At 38.5% G+C, this 19412-nt stretch overlaps 1 protein-coding gene across 7 annotated transcripts in view; it reads left to right on the forward strand.

Moving 5' to 3' along the window:
- The window catches only part of ST18 (ST18 C2H2C-type zinc finger transcription factor), a 173187-nt gene extending 154931 nt beyond the window's left edge, over positions 1–18256 (forward strand). For 6 of the 7 annotated variants that reach the window (XM_030012330.1, XM_030012331.1, XM_041123167.1 and 3 more), the window contains 9 exons: positions 1073–1135; positions 1843–1911; positions 7008–7070; positions 7166–7246; positions 8302–8523; positions 10729–10817; positions 12320–12423; positions 14760–14903; positions 15715–18256. In XM_030012330.1, the coding sequence (XP_029868190.1) occupies positions 1073–1135; positions 1843–1911; positions 7008–7070; positions 7166–7246; positions 8302–8523; positions 10729–10817; positions 12320–12423; positions 14760–14903; positions 15715–15855 (976 nt within the window). In that variant the 3' untranslated portion in view covers positions 15856–18256. The remainder of the gene's footprint in view (positions 1–1072; positions 1136–1842; positions 1912–7007; positions 7071–7165; positions 7247–8301; positions 8524–10728; positions 10818–12319; positions 12424–14759; positions 14904–15714) is intronic. The other variant, XM_030012332.1, reaches the window with a different exon arrangement.
- Positions 18257–19412: the final 1156 nt, after the last annotated feature.

The raw sequence follows: 19412 nt of genomic DNA on the forward strand, positions 1-19412 counted from the left end.
CTTCTCTACCGATTTGAAAAAGTTCCTAGCACTCTGCCAGCTCAGAGAAAATGGCCAGGTGAGGATCTCAGGTACCCCTTACTCATTACTATGGAGCATCAGCTAAAAGTTTTTGTACAGTTTCTGCACGCCTTTCTTCTCCATGGGCCCAGTGAAAGAAGACACAGCCCTTTATAAGGTGACTCTGAAGGACTGGTGTTAGTGTTGTAAAATACTGTAGAAAGGTATACTTAATTCACCTACCCCTCCCCCTCCATGCACAAATTGCATTTCTTGATAACTTTGCCCTCTTGCAGAGGACTATATCCCAATTTGATAAATGAGCTCAGTGCTATCACTGAAGAAGGGTTGAGGAAAAACAGAAACTATAACATCTTCTCCAGGTCAAACATACCTCCATCTCTTGGCATAAAGGGACATATTTGTTGTGCTAAATGCATACCACCTTTGTATCACTTTTCAGTTCAGCTGAGGAACATCTTGGGAAACTTTTGTGCTCATTCTGAACTTCAGCTGTGTGAGCTTGATGTACTTTCTGTTCTGCAAGCAACTGTAACACATAATTTTTCATTTATGTCAGCAAATAAAGATTGGATGTGTTTCTAAAGAAGGTGCCTTATTTCAGTCAGAAGTCAAGGGAATTATTTTGAATATTACTGTCTTCTGGCCTGTGTTATAGAGGAGGTCAGATCGGAAACTTCATTGTTAACATTTATGAATTGCTGTCAAAATTTGGTACTGGTAACTAAACTGTCCTTTGAAGAACCCAAGACGTAACCAAAAAATCTACAGAAAGCATGGTGGTTTCATGTTATATAGATTAAAAAAAATAAGGTTTTGACTCATTTGCATGGTGGAAATAGGAAAACTTTTTTTCCGTCTATGCTTCCAGTAATAATTGAAAACTAGAAGTGTCATGTAAGTTCTGCTGGTTTTCTGTAGTGTCACGATAGTGATGTGTAATGATGAATGTGATTGCCCTAAGGATCATTACCCAATTCACTGCAGGGTAGAGTGAGCTATGTGGCGTATTATACATACTCTAATTTCTCATTGCATCTTCTTCACATAGCTGTCCAACTCCAGGATGTGATGGTAGCGGTCATGTAACAGGAAACTATGCCTCACACCGCAGGTAAGAAACAACAGGAAGCCTAAAGCAGGAAATAAGAGCTACTTTTAGCTATTGTCATCTTTGAACGTTTTTATACTAACCATGGTTAAGTATTCAACAGTAATTTGCAGAGAATAATCCGTATAGAAATGTGGCTGTTTTTCCTGTTTTTGTTATATTTTGTGAAGGTCTGGACTCAATAGACTGATGAGGTTAAGCAGCATATGCTTATTACTGTAGCTGCATGTCTTAGCTGAGACCTGTAGATATCTCTGTGAATGATTTTGAAATTCATAGATCTGCTAACATAATCTGAGCATGCTAAATATTTTCCTCAGAATAGCCTACTGTCAATAGCCAATACCTGGTGGTTGACATTTCAACCTTCCTGCCTTTCCTTTTGGGAGCAGGATGGAAGCAGTTTCTGCCTTTTCCCAGCCATGTGGACCAGATTCTCTACCTGACCTTCATGTAGGCAACATAAAGGAAGGATTCTGTGCACCACTTCCCATGCAAAGCTTTACAGGGGCCTTGGAAACCTTTGGCCCTGACTGTATGTCTTTCCAGTAATTTAAGCACCGCAGCCTGGTATTGGCTGCTTCTCCTTTGCCAAGAGCAAATATTTGAGGATCTCTTTTTTCCCATTATAAGTCATAGATTGTCTGGAGGTTGCTGTTTTAAGAAAATATGTTCTGTTTTAGTAAAACTTCACATGGTGGTTTTTTCAGTGTTTCTGGGTGCCCGTTAGCTGACAAGACATTAAAATCCCTTATGGCTGCTAACTCTCAGGAGCTTAAGTAAGTATTGATAATAGTACAAATGTTATTGTTATTTATCTTTGATCAGCGTGTTCCCTACATCGATGAAGTTGTCCATTTGAATTGCTCTACGTCAAACCTTTGTCCAAAATTTGAAGTGAATTGGTTTGAAAGCTTTTGAGTGAAATAGAGTTTACTTTTCTCCATTTGTCTTTCTTCATTTTTGTACCCCTTCATTTTCATGAATTAACCAGGACCTGGGGGAAAAAATTGTAAAGGCTAAGAGAGAGGCTGCTCTCACAGTATTTCTGAATCAGTAAGAAATAGAAAATATCTAACATGTAAGACAGATCTGGCAAATAATTCAGTCTGATCCAGTTAGAATAAATTAGAATTATTTAGTTAGAAATAAATCTAGTTAGAATAAATCTAAAAATGACACCAGAACCCCTGCAAATCATTTTTTTATCATTCACTACCATATACTATGAGTTTCATGTCACTGAAGCAGACATCAAGTCATATGATTTTGTGCTGGCATAATTCTCACCATGAAATGTCATTTACAAAAGGACTGTGCAGGCTCTGCTATATAGACAGATGTATAGGGACATATGAATATTTCAAAAATCTGTAGTCAAGAGAGGTACTGGCAACCAGTCATCTAGTTATTGAATTGGCTTTGTCAATAAGGATGTGTGGAAGAGGAAAGGATAATTAGAGTTCTTTCATAGCTTTCCCTCTGCAACTTGTAAATTGGATCCCATAATAGATGGCTTGGAAAAACTCATGAATGCGTGTAAAAAGAGGAGAATCCTGTGACTGTCCTTTCTGTCCTTTAGGTTCATCCATAGTCCAGATAGAAGAAAATAAAGTCTGATCATGTCACTATTACACTGTTCTAGTGGTATTAATAGTAGGAGTGACTACATTTAAGCTTGATTCAGTGTTTAGGCACAAGTTAGCTTCTTCAGATCAAATATTAGTGGTCTCATCTTCTAGTTGGACATCTTGAATTATAAACAAAATGTTGAATTGATGGTAGCTATGGAGTTGAATCTGCTGGAGATGCAGAAAAATGGCAAAGAAAGGCCATTTATATCAGCAACTGTTCAAAAGCAGTTCCCAAAGTCAGTAGGTAAACTGATACACTGGTACAATGCTTCAGTTTTTCCATCTTGGAGTCTCAGAGGTATAAAATTTACTTTTAGTTTGTTTTAAAAAGAGCAGCACAAGAAGCAAGGAACTGACTTGTGAAAATGCTGACAAATTTGAAATCATTTGCTGAGTCATATATATTTGTCCCTGCTTTTGTTGGCTTTCTGCCATACATAGACAGTCACACAAATATTTTGAATAGTTGCTCCTCATGCAGCGCCCCCCCCCCCCCATTCATGTGTGAATAAGGAAATTTGCATACCAATATGGTTATTTTTCCACTAAAGCTTCTAGAGTTTTGGTCATGCCATAAGGAAAGAGGAGCAACAGCATATGACTTAAATGACAAACTGCACACTGTACGCCATGTATAATAAGTGAGTTGTGAAAGACAAAGTCAAAGTTCATGAACATTTCACAGACAGAAATATGTTGCATAACGCACTTAGCATTTAATTTCAATTAACTAGAAAAAGAGCAAAAATCAAAATCTGTTCACAGACAATTTGCAAAAGGAAAAAGGGATAAATAAAATTATTTTCCACAAATGTACCACCTTATTTTAGCTTCCTGCAAACATTGTTCAGGTAAAATTTTAAACAAACCTCTGCTTTTGATAAGTGTTGGTTAAATGAAATCATACACCAAAAACTGCAATCATGCCTGGACTGGTATCATACAGTGATATCAATAGTTAATTTTAGTACCGCTATGTGAGCAGAGGGCATAAATGCTCATAGAATCAGGCCAGGAAAGTACCCTCATGTAGTTAGGCATGAATACGAAAAAGCTGTGTATTTTTTCCAAATGTTATCCACGTTTAATTTGCCAGAATCAAGACATGATTTTGGCTTTAATTATGAAACTCTAAGCCAGCAAAGATACAAGGCTTCCATGTGATCTACAGTTTGGAAATAAGGAAGATCTGTTCAGAAAGTGAGCCTTTGAGTCAGATTCAAATTTTTATCTCAGGATTCTTCCTTGCATAAAGCAATCTAAGGTGGTCAAATTAAAACATACTAAAGTTGATGATGACTCACAGATTTTAAAGCTATATGGGAGAATTATGACTGATCATCCTATTTCACCAGAGCTGCTTACCAAGCCTTAAAGAATTTTAAAACTGTACTTTAGAAAGATTTTTACTTACAGTTCAGAAACTTTAAGGAATGGGTAGTCAGTCCTATCCTTAGACAAGTTGTTTCAGTGGTTATAAGCCAATTTTAGGAGACATTCTAGCAGTTCTTCTAGATAGGTTTCACACAACACATTGATACTGATCCATACTCCATAGGCAGCATGACATATTTCAGGCAATAGTTTTCTCAGCTGACCTCTGTAAGGCAAACCTGGGTTTGTCTTAACTAAAGTTCATATCCAACCATTTCTGTGAGCTTTCCAGGGAGTAGGAGTACCAGAAACGTTCCTAGATCTGCAGCTCAGTGTATCAATTTTACATGCAGTTGTAGTTCATTTACCTAAAAATAAAACAACCCTCTCGGAGAAAGAAACAAAGTAGCAGGTACTTAATGCACAGTTGTAAGATTTTCTGTGTGAAATCACTGAGAGATTTGTGCTTGGAAGACAAACATGATGAATTGTAAAAGAATCTGTAACTTACATCCCCTTGAGAGTTGACGTCTTTTAGCTCGAGCTCCTGAGGCCTCTGGCCCTCCAATGTAAATCTGATTTTCTTGGCTCTGCACAGGGATCCAAAAACAGAGGATGACTTCCTAAGCTGGGGCACCAGTCCAAACTCATCAGCAAGTTAAAAGCTGATGAAGATCCACAGTATTACTGATTGTAAGGCAATACATTGTTGGTGTATCTTGTATTGTGGAATTTCACAATCCGTACAAAGATATAATCAATATTTGGAAAACCCAACCCAGTGGTCAAGCTTAGGAGTCTTCCTAGTGAAGCTTCTTACTAATTTGTCAGTAATCCACCTGAAATATCATCTTATAATTTCATCAGTATTGATAATATCTCAGCCTCAAATCTTTAATGACTTCAAGAATACTTTGGACTCTAATCTGGTTGTGAAATCTAACTGTTGCTGCAAGTGGTAAATGCAGATGGGGAGATTCAAATTTAGTTTAGTGTCTTTTTTAAGCCCATAACTCTCAGACTCATGATCTGAGTGTCTCCCACAAAGAACTCTTACTGAGTTAAAATCCACGTCCAGTCTATGCGGACATCTCTTCCATCTGTGATCATCTGATAAAACAAGTAGCCAAAATTAATACCCATAGTATTTGGCAGGTGTTCCAGATTTACATGTGAGCATTCACATTCTCCAGACATCTGCCCTTTCTGTCTTCTCCACATGACATTGTGCCCAGTCCTTGTCCCACACTCAGACAGGTCAACATTTAGCTTTACACAGTCAAGCATATCTGGCACTCCGCAACCCACACCTCTACCTTCACTCTCAGTGCGAGGCATGTCATTCTGCCAAAATGTTTTGTTCAGAAAATGGTACCATGAAATATTTTGACATTGTCTTTAAAAAAAAAAGTCTCCCCTATCTTCAGTTGAAATTATTTGCTGAATTCTGCTTGAATCAGTGAATAAATTGTCATGTCCAAAAGAAATCATATTTTTGACAAATTAATTGTTTGCAGAAAAATAGTTTCAAATATTCTGTGAAGAGGTACACCTGCACACTCAGATGTGTTACTACAATCATATTTGTAGGTGTTTTCCATGGCAGCCTACCAACAACTAGATGAAATTGCCCATCTCCTCACCTCAGGAAAGATTCAGTAACAACTGAGACCCTTAAGAGGGTATTGAACAATGCTAGTTTCCTTAATGGTTCAGTACAAGATTATTTGGCAAGATTATTCTTTCTGAAATTCCGATACTCTGTAAGAATCATAGCATTCAAAAGGCCCTTAGGGATGCTTAGCATAAGAACTTTGTGCTGTATAATACAGAAACATAGAACTGGCTGGCACAATTTCTAAAGGTAAATATTTTGCTTGTGCTGAGGTGTGTTTCTCTTCTCTCAAAAAACCAAACCAAACCAAACCAAAGCAAAAACCCACACAAGAAATACAATACACTTAAATGAAAAAAAAAGAAATAAAATATCTGAAGTTCTGGGATGGAAGGTGCTACCAGGAAGGTCCTGCTGCAAACCCCATAGAAGTCAGTGGAAAGACCTACTGACTCCAGCAGGCTTTTGGAGCACATTCTTCATGTACAACGAGCACGCAAGAAGCCCACCCTCCCAGACCACTGGCAAAAACACAGTAACAGGAAGGTTTGTTTCTTTTCATTGTATGGATGTTTTAGTGTTAAACATTCATACTTGAAAAGGCTTGTTTCTTGCACACACACACACAGAGAAACTCTTTAACTATTAGACATAAGCATAATCCAATTGCCAAGCTGAATACCCAGTTGAATCTAGTGCTAGGAAGATATGGTCCTGTTGTATGCTTACAGTGCTAGAATATACAAATTATTAAATTCAAATTCTGGCTCTCGCCTATTGATGCCCAAAAGTAAAACTGCTTCTCTGCTTCCATTTCCCCTTCTGTAAATACTGGCAATGTGTTTATTTATATCTGTACCTGAAAACATCAGAAGAATAGCAAACAAACACATAACAGTAAATTTACAAATAGATCTATATCAAGCTGGTTTTTTTTTGGTTTTTTTTTTTTGGCATGTTGATCCTGTACAAGGAAAAATGTTTGGTACAAACAGTGTTATAAACTAAATAAATCTACACATCATATGCAATATATTTCACATTCCTTACTAAAACTTTGTTGTAAAAGAAAAAAAAATATGAAAGGAGCCTGCTCATTTAAAAAGAAAAAAAAATAGTAAGAACTAGTTTTAATTATTCAACAAAAGCTCTGCTGTTCTTTCTTCCACCCTAGACAAAATGCAGAAGGTACACATTATTTACTGTGTACCTTTGAAGCTGTATTTTGTAAGCTCCCTGTGTTATTCTATAGGTGCCCGACACCTGGCTGTGACGGCTCTGGCCACGTGACGGGGAACTATGCATCCCACAGAAGGTAAAAACCATCCTATCACATGGGGCTACAGTGCTCAGGGTTCTCAGCAAGCAGCAGCAGAAAGAGGTGGCTTTTATTCTGTGTGCTTCTTTCAGTTTATCTGGTTGTCCTCGTGCCAGGAAAGGAGGTATCAAAGTGACTCCTACCAAGGAAGAAAAAGAAGACCCTGAACTTAAGTGAGTACAAAAGCAGTGGTCTCCCACCAGTGAAGGGGGAAAAAAGCCCATAAGACCTCAGGACTTGAGGCATCATAGGAGATGCTCCAGTTAATCTGAGCCACGTGAGAGTAGGGCCTACAGCTGGAGGTGAGCCAAGCGTTTCTGCTTCTAGCGAAGCTGGTGGAGTCCATCACCTTGGAGCTTGAACAGTGAGGAAGGATTGCTGTATCTGCTTGCATTGGTCCAATTATTTTAAACAGTGCTATGAAACTGCCACTTGGTTAGAAAATTTGGCAAAACGAAGAAAAACAAATTATTTCTGCCTGTAGTGAAATCTTCACGTCAGCTAATTAAATCAGAGTGACACCTTCAAAAATATGTCCCAGAGAACTTAAATATATGTAAATCTCATGTCTTTCCTCTATAAATAAATAAAAATTTCACTTAAAGTGAAAACTGGAAACTCAATAGAGATTCACTACATTCCTGACTTGAATGCACATTCCATTAGAATAAGTAAATGGTAACTGCTAGAGTATAGATACGAAGCTTTAGTTGCATACAATGTTGTTCTTAATACTTGCTAATGATCAATGAGACGCTGCATGACACTGACAGAGCAGCACAAAAAATCCCAAACCTTTCTTTGCAAGTATTTACATGAGATGATACAAGTTTTCCAGGTACAGGAACCCATCCTCTGCTTCATGGCAAAAACCTAGATAGATAGGAGAGAATGTTGACTTCCCATACACTTGTAGAAGTGTGATTTATTGCCTGTGATGATAGAATTTCAATTTTATTTTCTGGTAAAATACTATCCAAATGAATGTTTTAGTTTCTTAGGCTGTACGACTGTATTTTAAATTGACTAATCTTAAGATCACCTGAACCCCTATAACTCAGCTTGACATGAATTGGATGCTCAGGTACAGTGTGCCTCAGGGGACCGAGTCTTAATCCATTAATGCAAAGTGGCACAGGCAGCTGGAATTATTATCTCAGACTTTCTTGAGACTGTCTTTGCCTGCTCTCTCCAGTGAAAACGGGGTTCTTTTGCTGTGTTTCTGTAGATGTCCAGTGATAGGCTGTGATGGCCAAGGTCACATATCAGGTAAATACACTTCTCATCGCACTGCTTCTGGTTGTCCTTTGGCTGCCAAGAGACAGAAGGAGAGTCCTGTCAATGGGTCTTCACTATCCTGGAAACTGAACAAACAAGAGCTGCCACACTGTCCTTTGCCAGGCTGCAACGGGCTGGGTCATGTTAATAATGTTTTTGTCACCCACAGAAGGTATAAATTTGTGTTTTCTCTTTTTATTTTTCCTTAACATTCCACTGTTGAATTGGCAACATGTGAGGTTACAGTCTGAATAAATTGTGCTGAAGTCTTTTAAGTAACATCACAGTTTACATTGCAGCTGAAGTAATATGGATAAGAATAACTTTCAGTGGGTTGGGACCAACTTTTCACTCTTTCTCGACGTTCAAATTGCAGTGTAACTTTCCAAGGTATTTTCTTCAGATTAACACAGTTTCTGTATGATTTAAAATCTAACAGAGATCTTTCCTAGGCAATTATGGAGTTGTATCTGTATATCTTTTATGGAAAATGCAGATATCTTTGAAATGACACCAGAAAATATTTAGCAATGACTGCATTCACTTCATATTTCTGCCAGTGGAAAAGCTGTTTTTGTAAACTTTGTATTTAAATAGCTAGAACCACACAAAAAAGTGAACATGTAGAACTCATATGGATTTCACAAGTTTGAAGTTACAACAATCTTAGAAAGAAAACTATCCTTACAAAGCAGGAATCACACCTGTAACCAGTAACAATAAACACTATGATTTTATATATCACTGTGAAGACACTAGTATAATTTGACCACGTTCAATAACTATCATAGAATCATAGAATCATAGAATGGTTTGGGTTGGAAGGGACCTTAAAGATCATCTAGTTCCAACCCCCCTGCCATGGGCAGGGACATCTTCCACTAAACCAGGTTGCTCAAAGCCCCATCCAACCTGGCCTTGAATATTACTCAAAGAATCTGGCTATAGAATCTGAATTAATACCTGGCAAATTCTGGTCTTCTGTCTGTAATAAGAATTAAGTATATATTCTGTACCTTCTTTGCCTTCTTTCTAAAATTCTGAACCAACTTCTCCAATACAAGTATGTCCAAGGTGACTTGAACAAATTCAGAGTCCAGTGTTATCCTAACTTTATGATCTACATCCCATGTTAAAGTCTTTGCATTAGGACCCTACCGTAAATTGGTCCTAACTAAGCAAATAACATAAATAGTATGTTAGCTGGTTGCAACTCATACTATAGATGATTTCTCTCCTACATAAGGCTGGATCACGCTCAAGATCATGTTAGTTAAAATGACATAGTAAATATAGTTTTGTGATTGATAACCTTTCCTCGGACATTTGAAACATAACAAGTAACCCATGGCTTTGAGACATTCTTCCAGTTAGTTATCTGCTCTGGGCAGAACTAAGCAGCATTTCAGAACTGGAGAACTAGCATCTTTCCCTGTATAGCTTTTAGCTAAGCCAGTGTGAAGCTAACTTCAACCCGCAAAAGCTTTTTTTTTTTTTTTCCCCCCTACATGGAAACACCATGTCTGTTAGGATTTTTGTTTTTCATTTTTACACACACACAAAAATCAACCATTTTCCTGTGGAACAAAATTTTCCTTCACTCCTTACTTGGCTACATCTGAATACAAATCATTCTGCCAGTTCTTCAGCATATGGGTATTTCTTCTTTGTTATTTATAAAGATAGTATTAAGACAGTGCAATTCATCTTAGCCCTTTAGTGGGCTATAAAAATTGCCTCAGATAATTACCGGCTGATGAAATTGTAAGCTTTGAAATAGCAAAATGTAATTTAATGTGAACAGTGGTTAAAAAGCAAGCTGACTATATAATAGAACCATTCAAAAAAGCTATTACAGTCTATAGGGTATATCCAGAGTTATTATTGTATTGATCATTATTATGTATCAACAAAATGATACAATAGTTGTGCACAATGGAAATCGTCCCATTAACTAATTTTTTTTTTTAGGATTGTAAACTTGCCAGTTTAAAGGACCATACTGCTCCTCTTCTCTGGAGCACAAGCCCTCAATGAAAACAATAGAGGGTTTTTATTTATAAGTGTTGGAACTGCAAGAATTCTGTAAATGCATCTTCACATAACTTAACAGTAGCTGCCACTGCTATTTTGATTATTCTGAAATATGCTTAAGAGTTGTTTACTTATAGGTTGAGATTTCTGTGCCAATTTTCAAGCTAGAATATACAGTTAAATGGCTCTTTATGAGTTATGTCATTCCCCGAAGCTATGCTATAATGGAGATACTGATGTGACCTTAGGTACAGAGGTCTGTCCAAGTGCATGATAATATTGCCTGAAAGGATTGTTGCCATTTTCAAGTGGGTGCTAATGTTTTTTTTCCTATTCGTTACAGCCTGTCTGGTTGTCCTCTGAATGCACAAGCCATAAAAAAGGGCAAAATTTCGGAAGAATTAATGACTATCAAGCTTAAAGCAAGTGGTGGTAAGGAGATTTGTAAAAGATGATGACATTTATTTAGATAGAAGGGCCCTGACTCCCATTTATACTTATGCCCCTTTATGCCATTCTGGCATTAATTCTCACTCCTTTCAGTTGTCTCTAGCAATAGCAAATTTTGAATAACAAAAATCTTTGCATGAGAGATTATAAAATTATTCTCATTTACATCATGATAACTCAACATTGAGGGTATGCTCTCATCTTGTCTCAGAGCATTATTTTTTGATTTGGAGATGCTTTCAATATTGTTATTACTAATAAATTATTAGTTGCAGATCAGGAGGACTTAGCTCTCTGATGACTAAGGTAAGAAGGGATAAACACTGTGTGCAGAAATTGACTCCTCTCCCTAACTTGAATACTACATGGTTTAGTGTCTGTGCAGTACTTGGACAATTTTGCTAACCCATGTAGTAAGTAAAAGGAACAATTACCAAATAGGTATAGAGGGAAATATGTAAGAGTCTCCTTTCTTTACAGTGTGCTTTATTAAATTGGGCATTGAGCCAGGATTCAGGGAACTTTATGCGTCCAACTGTTGAGGAAAAAGGTTGTATTACGTGGGGCAAATGAGTTTGCTTCCATATGTCCATGTTTTCACTGGGGCAGGGACTGCTGCTTACAGATTCCCCAAGCTGCCTCCCCAGTTGACTCTGTTTAGGGCTTAGGTTTTAAAGCAGTAACAGTAACAGTGGCACAAATCTTTAGGCAGAGCTGGTCTCAGACTGATGCTGAGCAGAGAGAGGGACACATATTGCCACCAGCTGTAGCTGCTCAGTATTTTTTAGGTCAAGGCTTTCATTAAAGACCTGAAGATTTTTTCTCTTTGCTACCTAACTTGTGGGAATGTCAAAGTCTTCCTTCCTCTTTTTGTGTAATGCTTGTTAGCTTCCTGACAATTTCCCTTTTGCTTCTATTTAATTTTCACTATTTATCACATGCAACTAAGGCTGTGCTTATTGAAGTTATTCTGCACGGAGATTTGTCCCCACAGAACTTCTTGCAAATTCAGAAGCAGGTACAGATCAGCTTACCGAAGTCAGCAATTATACTAGTGGAGATGTTACCCTGGGGTGTTCCCTGCTGAAGAGGGGTTGCTGTTATATTTCTTTTAAAATGAAAAAAAAAAAAAAAAAAACATTGTAAATATCCCTTCGTGTTTTAGGATAAAATTCCCTCTTTCTGGGCAATTTTTCCTTTCTGTACCCTCCAGCTTGTAGTTGCATGTTGCACTGGAAAAAAAGAATTGTGAAACACAAAGACTTAGAAAGCCACTTCTATGTTTCAGCTCATACAGATGTTTTATAGCTAGGACACAATTTTGACACTAAAAGCAAAGTAAGAGGCAATTTAAGGATCAATCATTTGATCAAATGCTTGTTATCTTCCTCTTGTTCAGTAACAGCTAACACAGCTTGTTACTCATACATCCATTTACATGTGGACACTTTAAATCTGGTATTGCTGTTTCCAACTATTTGCAGGTATTGAGAGTGATGAAGAAATCAGACACTTGGATGAGGAAATAAAAGAACTGAATGAATCCAATCTTAAAATTGAAGCTGACATGATGAAACTTCAAACGCAGGTATGACATCAACATGAAAGTTTTACCTTTTCTTGTGCTATGTTTAAGCACAATAAATAAATTAAATGCTATGTAAATGCTATGTTTAAACACAGTTAGTCTGCTGTGCACTTGTTTTCCCATCATTCTGTGGCACTTAAAAGTACCAAAATCCTACATGCTTTTTTGTCAAGTTTTTGTTTGTTTTTTTTTCTGTAAACAAGCAGAAGATTCCTAGGTATTGTCTTAAAGATCTGATGAATGACAAATTCAGGGCAGTTTGGAGCTAATCTTGGCAATCAGGAAAAACATATTTACCAAACAAAACATTCATTTTCCTTTGTTGACCAAACTTTTGTTGACCAAACCGGGCAGAATCTCATACTGTGGGTTTTAGGGAGGATATTACCTCTTACCAGCACACTCTAACACTTAATGCCAGTTGACTTTGTTCGTATGTGTACCTAAGAAAATCTCCCTAGTTCAGTTCACCCACTAGTCAGTTATTCAAATAGTCTGAATTTTCCCTCCAGGCAACACCTGGTGAAGAATGGATGCCTTTTGCTAATTTGTGTAGCAGACAAGTTTGATGGGAGCTATGGAAAAGAGTCATTCTCTTTCATTCTTTTGTATACTGTAGAGATTAAATTGGCTTTAAGACGCTGGCAGTGGTTCTATGGAGTGAGCTGAATACTTTCATCACTACAGAGACTCCTATATGCACCTGGGAGTTCACCTGGGCAGGCTGAGTAAAAGCAAGAGCAGAAGCTTGCTCAATATCTTAGGAATAGGAGTTTAAGAAAAAAGTTCCTAAATTAGGTCTGGGAATTGAATATAAGTCTAAACTGATCTAAACCAAACTGAGTGTAACCATACCGCTCTGTATTTGTGCCACACTGGAATGTATTGTGTTGATTCATGCTGGTTTTGTAATAACCACCGTGCTACGGTCTAAATAAGGGTGAAGTTTATGCCACCTATGCTGGATCTAAATGATCTGGCTTCACACTGCAAAGGTTGTGGGGATATCCATCCCAAACTGCACTGCAGCGGGAGGATAGTGTTCAGTGTCTCAGGACACTTATTTCAGTTCTCTCTGGCGATCACTGTGCTGTTTACACAGAGATTGCCCAATTTATGCAGTCAGATTTCTTCTCCATGGACTTGCTCCCTGGAGAAGGCAGTCTGACCAGCAGAGCCTGAACTAAACTACAGCTGAAGCAACGTGTCCCCTACAAGGCTTGCTCTGCCTCCTTTTAATCTAGCCCAGACAGGTGTTAGGCTGCTGCGAGCACCCTCCAGAGGAGAGGCTGTAGTGGATCGCAGGCAGGCAAAAAGGGGTTCCTCCCCCTGGGGAGAGTTTTGATGTGTGACGGTGTGTGAGGAAGGGAAGTGGCCACAGCAAGAGACATTTAAGTAGTGCGGAGATGTGCATCCTAACGAGGAGAGAGTGGGCATAGCAGCTGTGGCCGTGACTCCATCGCTCTCTGCCTTGCGGAGCTGTGGCCAGGCACCGGGGTGGCAGCCCCTGGTTCTGCCCTGCCCTGCTGCCCTGCTGCCTGCTGCTGGGCGAGGAGCTGGGCAGCGGGGAACCAGGCCCTGCCATTGCTGCCTTTGGTTTTTCAGCACTGCTTTTAACACATAAGCCTTCAGAGCTAAGTATATTCCCAATGCTGTCGCACTATAAAGATACCATTTTGCTACCTCGGATGCTTTTTCCTTCTCTTTCCAAATCCCTTGTTTCCATTCTGTTGGTCGGAGATCATCTTTGCAATGATTGTTGTGCACTCAACCTCTCAGTTTCCTTTCCACTCTATTTTTCTCTTATTGTTCCCAGCACCAGCCCTGTCGCTAATCCCAGCCAGCCCACAACTCTACCCTCCACCCAGGAGTGGGGCAGGAAAGCAGCACAACAGCTAATGCCCGTTCCCTTGCTATCGTTCCCTGATCAGCAGGGATGCTGTAAGAGCAGGACAGCAATCTAAATGTCAGCTTCCTTTCTCCTTCCCTCTGCCAGCCCTGCAGCCACGCTCTCCATCCCAGCTCCACACTGACCTTCTCCACTGAGCTCAATTCCCTCCTCCCGCCGCAGGGCACCTTCCAGTGCCTCACTGCCACAAGGTTTTGCCGTGAACCAGCAGCAAAGTCCATCACTTCAGAGCAAATACAACCTCTTCCCTGCTCTGAATATTCTGTGGAGAAATTATGTCTATCCTAAAAAACCCATACGTGAGCTTCAGATCCTTTGTGGCCCCTCTCATAATCACGTGACTTCCATTTTGGGTTTAAACTGCAGTTACAGCAATGCTGCCAAGGGTCTGTCTGTTTGTGTGTTTGTGCCTGCCTGTGTCTTTTAGATCACATCTATGGAGAGCAATTTGAAAACAATAGAAGAAGAGAACAAACTCATAGAGCAGAACAATGAGAGCCTGTTGAAGGAGTTAGCTGGCTTAAGCCAAGCCCTCATCTCCAGCCTCGCTGACATTCAGCTTCCACAGATGGTAAGACCACAGCCAGCAGCTTCACACCTTCTTTGAGACTGTTTTGCCAGCACTTGAAGCAGATGAGCAAGCTCAGGGACCAGCAGGAGCAATAGAGCTGCATTAGCAGAGACCTCTTTTAGCCGAATTTACTTTGCAGAGATGCTGGATCATAAAATCTGTGTGGTAGCAAGGGCAGTTGCTTCCCGGACTGAGCCAGCCCTCGTACCTCTGCCCTGTGCCACACTGTGCAGGACAGGCTCTTCCCTCTGTGTCCCTATCTGAATGTCCACCTTGCACAAAGAGTGAAAACTTCACACCGAGAATCCTTATGCAGTCTGCTCCTAGATCAAAACTTTAACCTCTTTCATACAGGTGATTTTTCTGGAGCCAACAAAGCTCTACCTTTTCAAAAACTCCATGTCCTTGATGTCTTACTTGCAAATGCAGGCCAAATCCACAAAGGTACTTGGGTGTCCAGAGCTACAGGCCCTTTTCCCAGCCTCAAGGGGGTGGCTGGGAAATTAGGTGAAGACAGTTACAGGCATGTCAGCCATAGCCCCAGAGCCAAACAGGCCAAAACTGAAAAGCAAGTTATACTGAAGGCAATATCTCCAACCCCTTTTCTTGCTTGGAGAGTGTGTAGTTCCCCCAGCACGTGCAACTCCCTTCATTTCTATAACCCCTCCATTAATTTGGATGCCTGCCCTGTTTACAACTTCTCCACAGTTGCCATATCACTGCTTTACCATGCTTTGGGGTTGGGTGTTCGGGGGGTTTTTTGGCCTTAATTTTATCTCCTACAATTATAATCTGTTTTGTCTTCATTTAGGGGCCAATCAGTGAGCAGAATTTCGAAGCATATGTAAATACACTCACAGACATGTACAGCAATCTGGAACGGGACTATTCCCCCGAATGCAAAGCTCTGCTGGAAAGTATCAAACAGGCAGTGAAGGGCATCCATGTGTAGGATGTGAAAGCTGCTGGGCAACAGAAATTACTTAACAGCAGTAAACTCCAGATGGATCTGTTAGGAGTTCATGTACTGCTAAGGGGTGTAGGTTGCCATGCTGCATTTACAATTGCAACATTGCACTAATTTTTTCCCAGCTGACATAAAAAAAAAAAGAATAAAACCACAACAGACTATTTGTATTAACAGCAATGCACTCTGTTAGTATATTGTATTTATTTCAGTACAATTCCTTTTTTTTTCTTCTTTTGCACTCAGTTTTTGTAAAGTGAATGTAAAAAGTGTGTGCGACTATTTTTTATATTTTTTATTTATTTCTAATCAAAGAGTTGTTTTTTTTATCTTTTAACAGCATTTTTGCGGCCTGCCATATTTTTACAAATGTGTTTATTAATTTATTTTCCAATGGGATTTTAAATAGACTGAAAAGTTATACTGTAAATTAAATAACTTGCTGGGTTTGTACAGGAAGAAAAAAAAAACCTATGAAAGTAACAAATGACTGAACCGTGGTTCTAGTTTTATTTTCCTCACATCCTGCTTTTTTATAATGGCTTTGTATCAGAAATGGGTTTGCGGTAACATGAGATGTGAAGATGCCTGGAATGAGAAGATAAATGGTGCCCACTAGTGGGGAACTTGGGCTCTTAAAAGCACAGTATGCTGGAAAACAGTGTGTTAAAGAATACGTTAGCAATAATGAAATATAGCAATCAGCAAAGCACTTGACTTGGCTGTGTGATTTAGCCTATGCGAATGATTATTTAAAATGTTTCAAGAGAACTTCAGATTTATTTTACCACTGTGGTTTTTTTCAGAGTTAGCTCATGGTGGGAAATGACAATTATCTCTAAACAAGAAGGGTAATTCCATAGGACTGGTACTTTTTTAGTACGAGACATTGAGGTTTTAACCAAGTGACCGGTATTGCTATGGATTTGGATTTGAAAAACGCAAACACATCCCAGGCTGAAGGCTTTGTACATAATGAATTGAACACATCTCCCCTGAAATGGCATTTAATACTGGTTTGAACTTAACGGCAGCTGAGAAGGCAGCGGTCTGGAGAGGAATAATACCACTCCAGCGCAACGGTGGTTGCTTTTCTCTTTGAACAAACGGTAGCAACACCGTGACTGGTTTCTTCTATCCTTCTTCACTAAGACTAGGCTGATACTGAATTTGTTACCAGTCTTTCGGTAGGGTACCAAGTGCTACAGAGCATACAAACAGATGGAGGTGCGGACAGACGAGCACTTGCGCGGAGGTGCTGGCGTCCGCCTCGGTATCTGGTTAGCCTGGGTGTGGAACTTCTGAATCTGTCAGAAAGTAGCGGTTGCTATAACAGAGGCAATGTCTATTTCAGGGATTGTAAGTAATTAAGCATTGTTTCAAAAGTTTTTTTTATATTTATTTTTTTTAAGAAAAAGGTATAAACAACCAGCTAAACTGCCTTTTTTGTATGCACACACACCTCATGTGCATATGTGCCTCAGTGTAAATGTATACATGGATCTAGCGTGTGTTTAATTTTTCCGTGCTATAATGAAAGTGTTTATTTTTATTAGCCTCATTTATATTTAGATTGAATATGATGGCATTCACAGGCTTGACATATACAATTATATTATTACTGTTCCTGCACAAAAGTACTATTCAAAAGTGATTCAACTCTCATGCACTGTGGTCACTGTTCTGCATTAGGTGGGGCTTGCTTTTTGTTTGAGGGTTGATTCAACTCTCTGATCTTAGTTTAGACAGGGGAAAATGTATGTTCTTAGGAGCTGTGTTTATTTTTAAATTGATTTTTCAAAAGCTACCATATGTGCTGTCTAATATAAATAGGAGGACACCAAACAGAAATTTGCTATTAAAGTTATTGTTCTTGCTAAAAAAACAAAAAGCAAACATTTGTTATACTTGTTAAATGCATACAAAATGAGTTCACTCATTACAAAGACTAAAATTTAATTTACTAAATATTTTAACAAATTTGTTATATATTTTATTTAAGTAAAAAAAAAAATCTCTTACTGACCTATGTATTTATTATTATGATTTATTATGGCTTCAGGTTAATTTATCTGTGTTTGGTTGTTTGCTCAGGATGTTCTGTGAAGTATGTTTGTATTTATTTGCCTCCCTTGTACTTGATGTGTTTTGTAATGTGCACTGATTTTTTTTTTCTTTTTGTTTTTCTTTTTTTGTGTTTAAATGCATTGATGAGCTATACTGTAAATTAGACCTTTTGTAAAGAGCAATGATGTATGCATTTTTTAATTTGGAGTAGTTTGTATACTGTTTCTTCATACAATTAATATTTCTTACATCAAAACAACAAAATTGTGTTCTGTGCTGTACATTTGGTGTATGGTAGGAAATAAAATTGATAATGAAACATTGCAGCAAGTTTGTGGGGTTTTTTAGCCTCTAGATGCCAACTTGTATTAGACTTTCTTAACTGCACCTGGCACTATAGAGTGTGTCAGATGTTTTACTTGCTTTGTGTACAAAATGTGTCATCCCTGTAAGTAAATTTCTGGTATAAATAATTTAATTAGTGTTTTACTTTGTCAATTTGAAATTAGAAAGGGAAAAATGAAACTGCTTAAGAGGTCCTTTTCACTTCTGAAGGGAAAGAAAAACTCAAGATAATAATCACTGCATTATTTAATGCATTCTTTTCTTGGCAGTTGTAGACTTCATTTATACTGATAAAGTACAGGATTTGTGCTGACCTTTAACAGCTGCTAAATTATGTTTAAACATAAAAGCCATTGTAAAGTTTCCAGCAATTCAGAACCGCCCACTGTTCCAGTGCAATTTTCTGCTGAGATTTGCAGTGCTTAGACAATGCACAAATAAAAATCTGCTGGTTTTAGAAAGACAATATTTCCAGTATCTAATGGACTTTCTTTTTTCACTGCTCGTTGTAGCGAAAACAGGCCAGTTTCATTTAGGATGCCTGCTAATGGCTTCAGGAGCATTTCTTGTCTCAGATTCCAACTTTCCATGGATAGACCAAGAATAATTTTCAGTTAGAAAATAAGGTAAATTTAAAGCCTATAAAGTAGCTGGCAATTATTTATTTGAATAGACATAGTTCAATAAACTAAAATGGACTCTGACACTAGAAAAACTGACATGTCCTGCATTTAAATAGAGCAGAGGTTCAAAATTCGCATCATGACATGAATCTTGGATACTCACAAATCTTGCCAAGTTTGGAGCTGTAGAGTCAGCAGTGGGCTGGGTTGGAGACGGACCTGTCCTGGGAAGCTCTGCTCCACTGGGGTTCAGAGTTTTCTTTGCTCTAGGACACTTATCCAAGGAGAGCATGAACTGGTTCTTGAGGAACTAATAGATACTTAAGTAATATTTCTTAATGAATATAAAATAATATTCAGGGTCCTTTAAAATTACCGTTTAACTTTAGGTCAGCAGACACTATTGGGATAGTCTCTTCTCATACATCACAGATGAAGCAGAAACAGGTCTCCCTTAGGAATGTGCCTTAATGCTAAACAGATAAAGACTGAGGCCAACATTTTCAT

The sequence above is a fragment of the Aquila chrysaetos genome, chromosome 4 (assembly GCF_900496995.4).
Source record: "Aquila chrysaetos chrysaetos chromosome 4, bAquChr1.4, whole genome shotgun sequence".
In the NCBI taxonomy this organism is placed as follows: Eukaryota; Metazoa; Chordata; class Aves; order Accipitriformes; family Accipitridae; genus Aquila; species Aquila chrysaetos.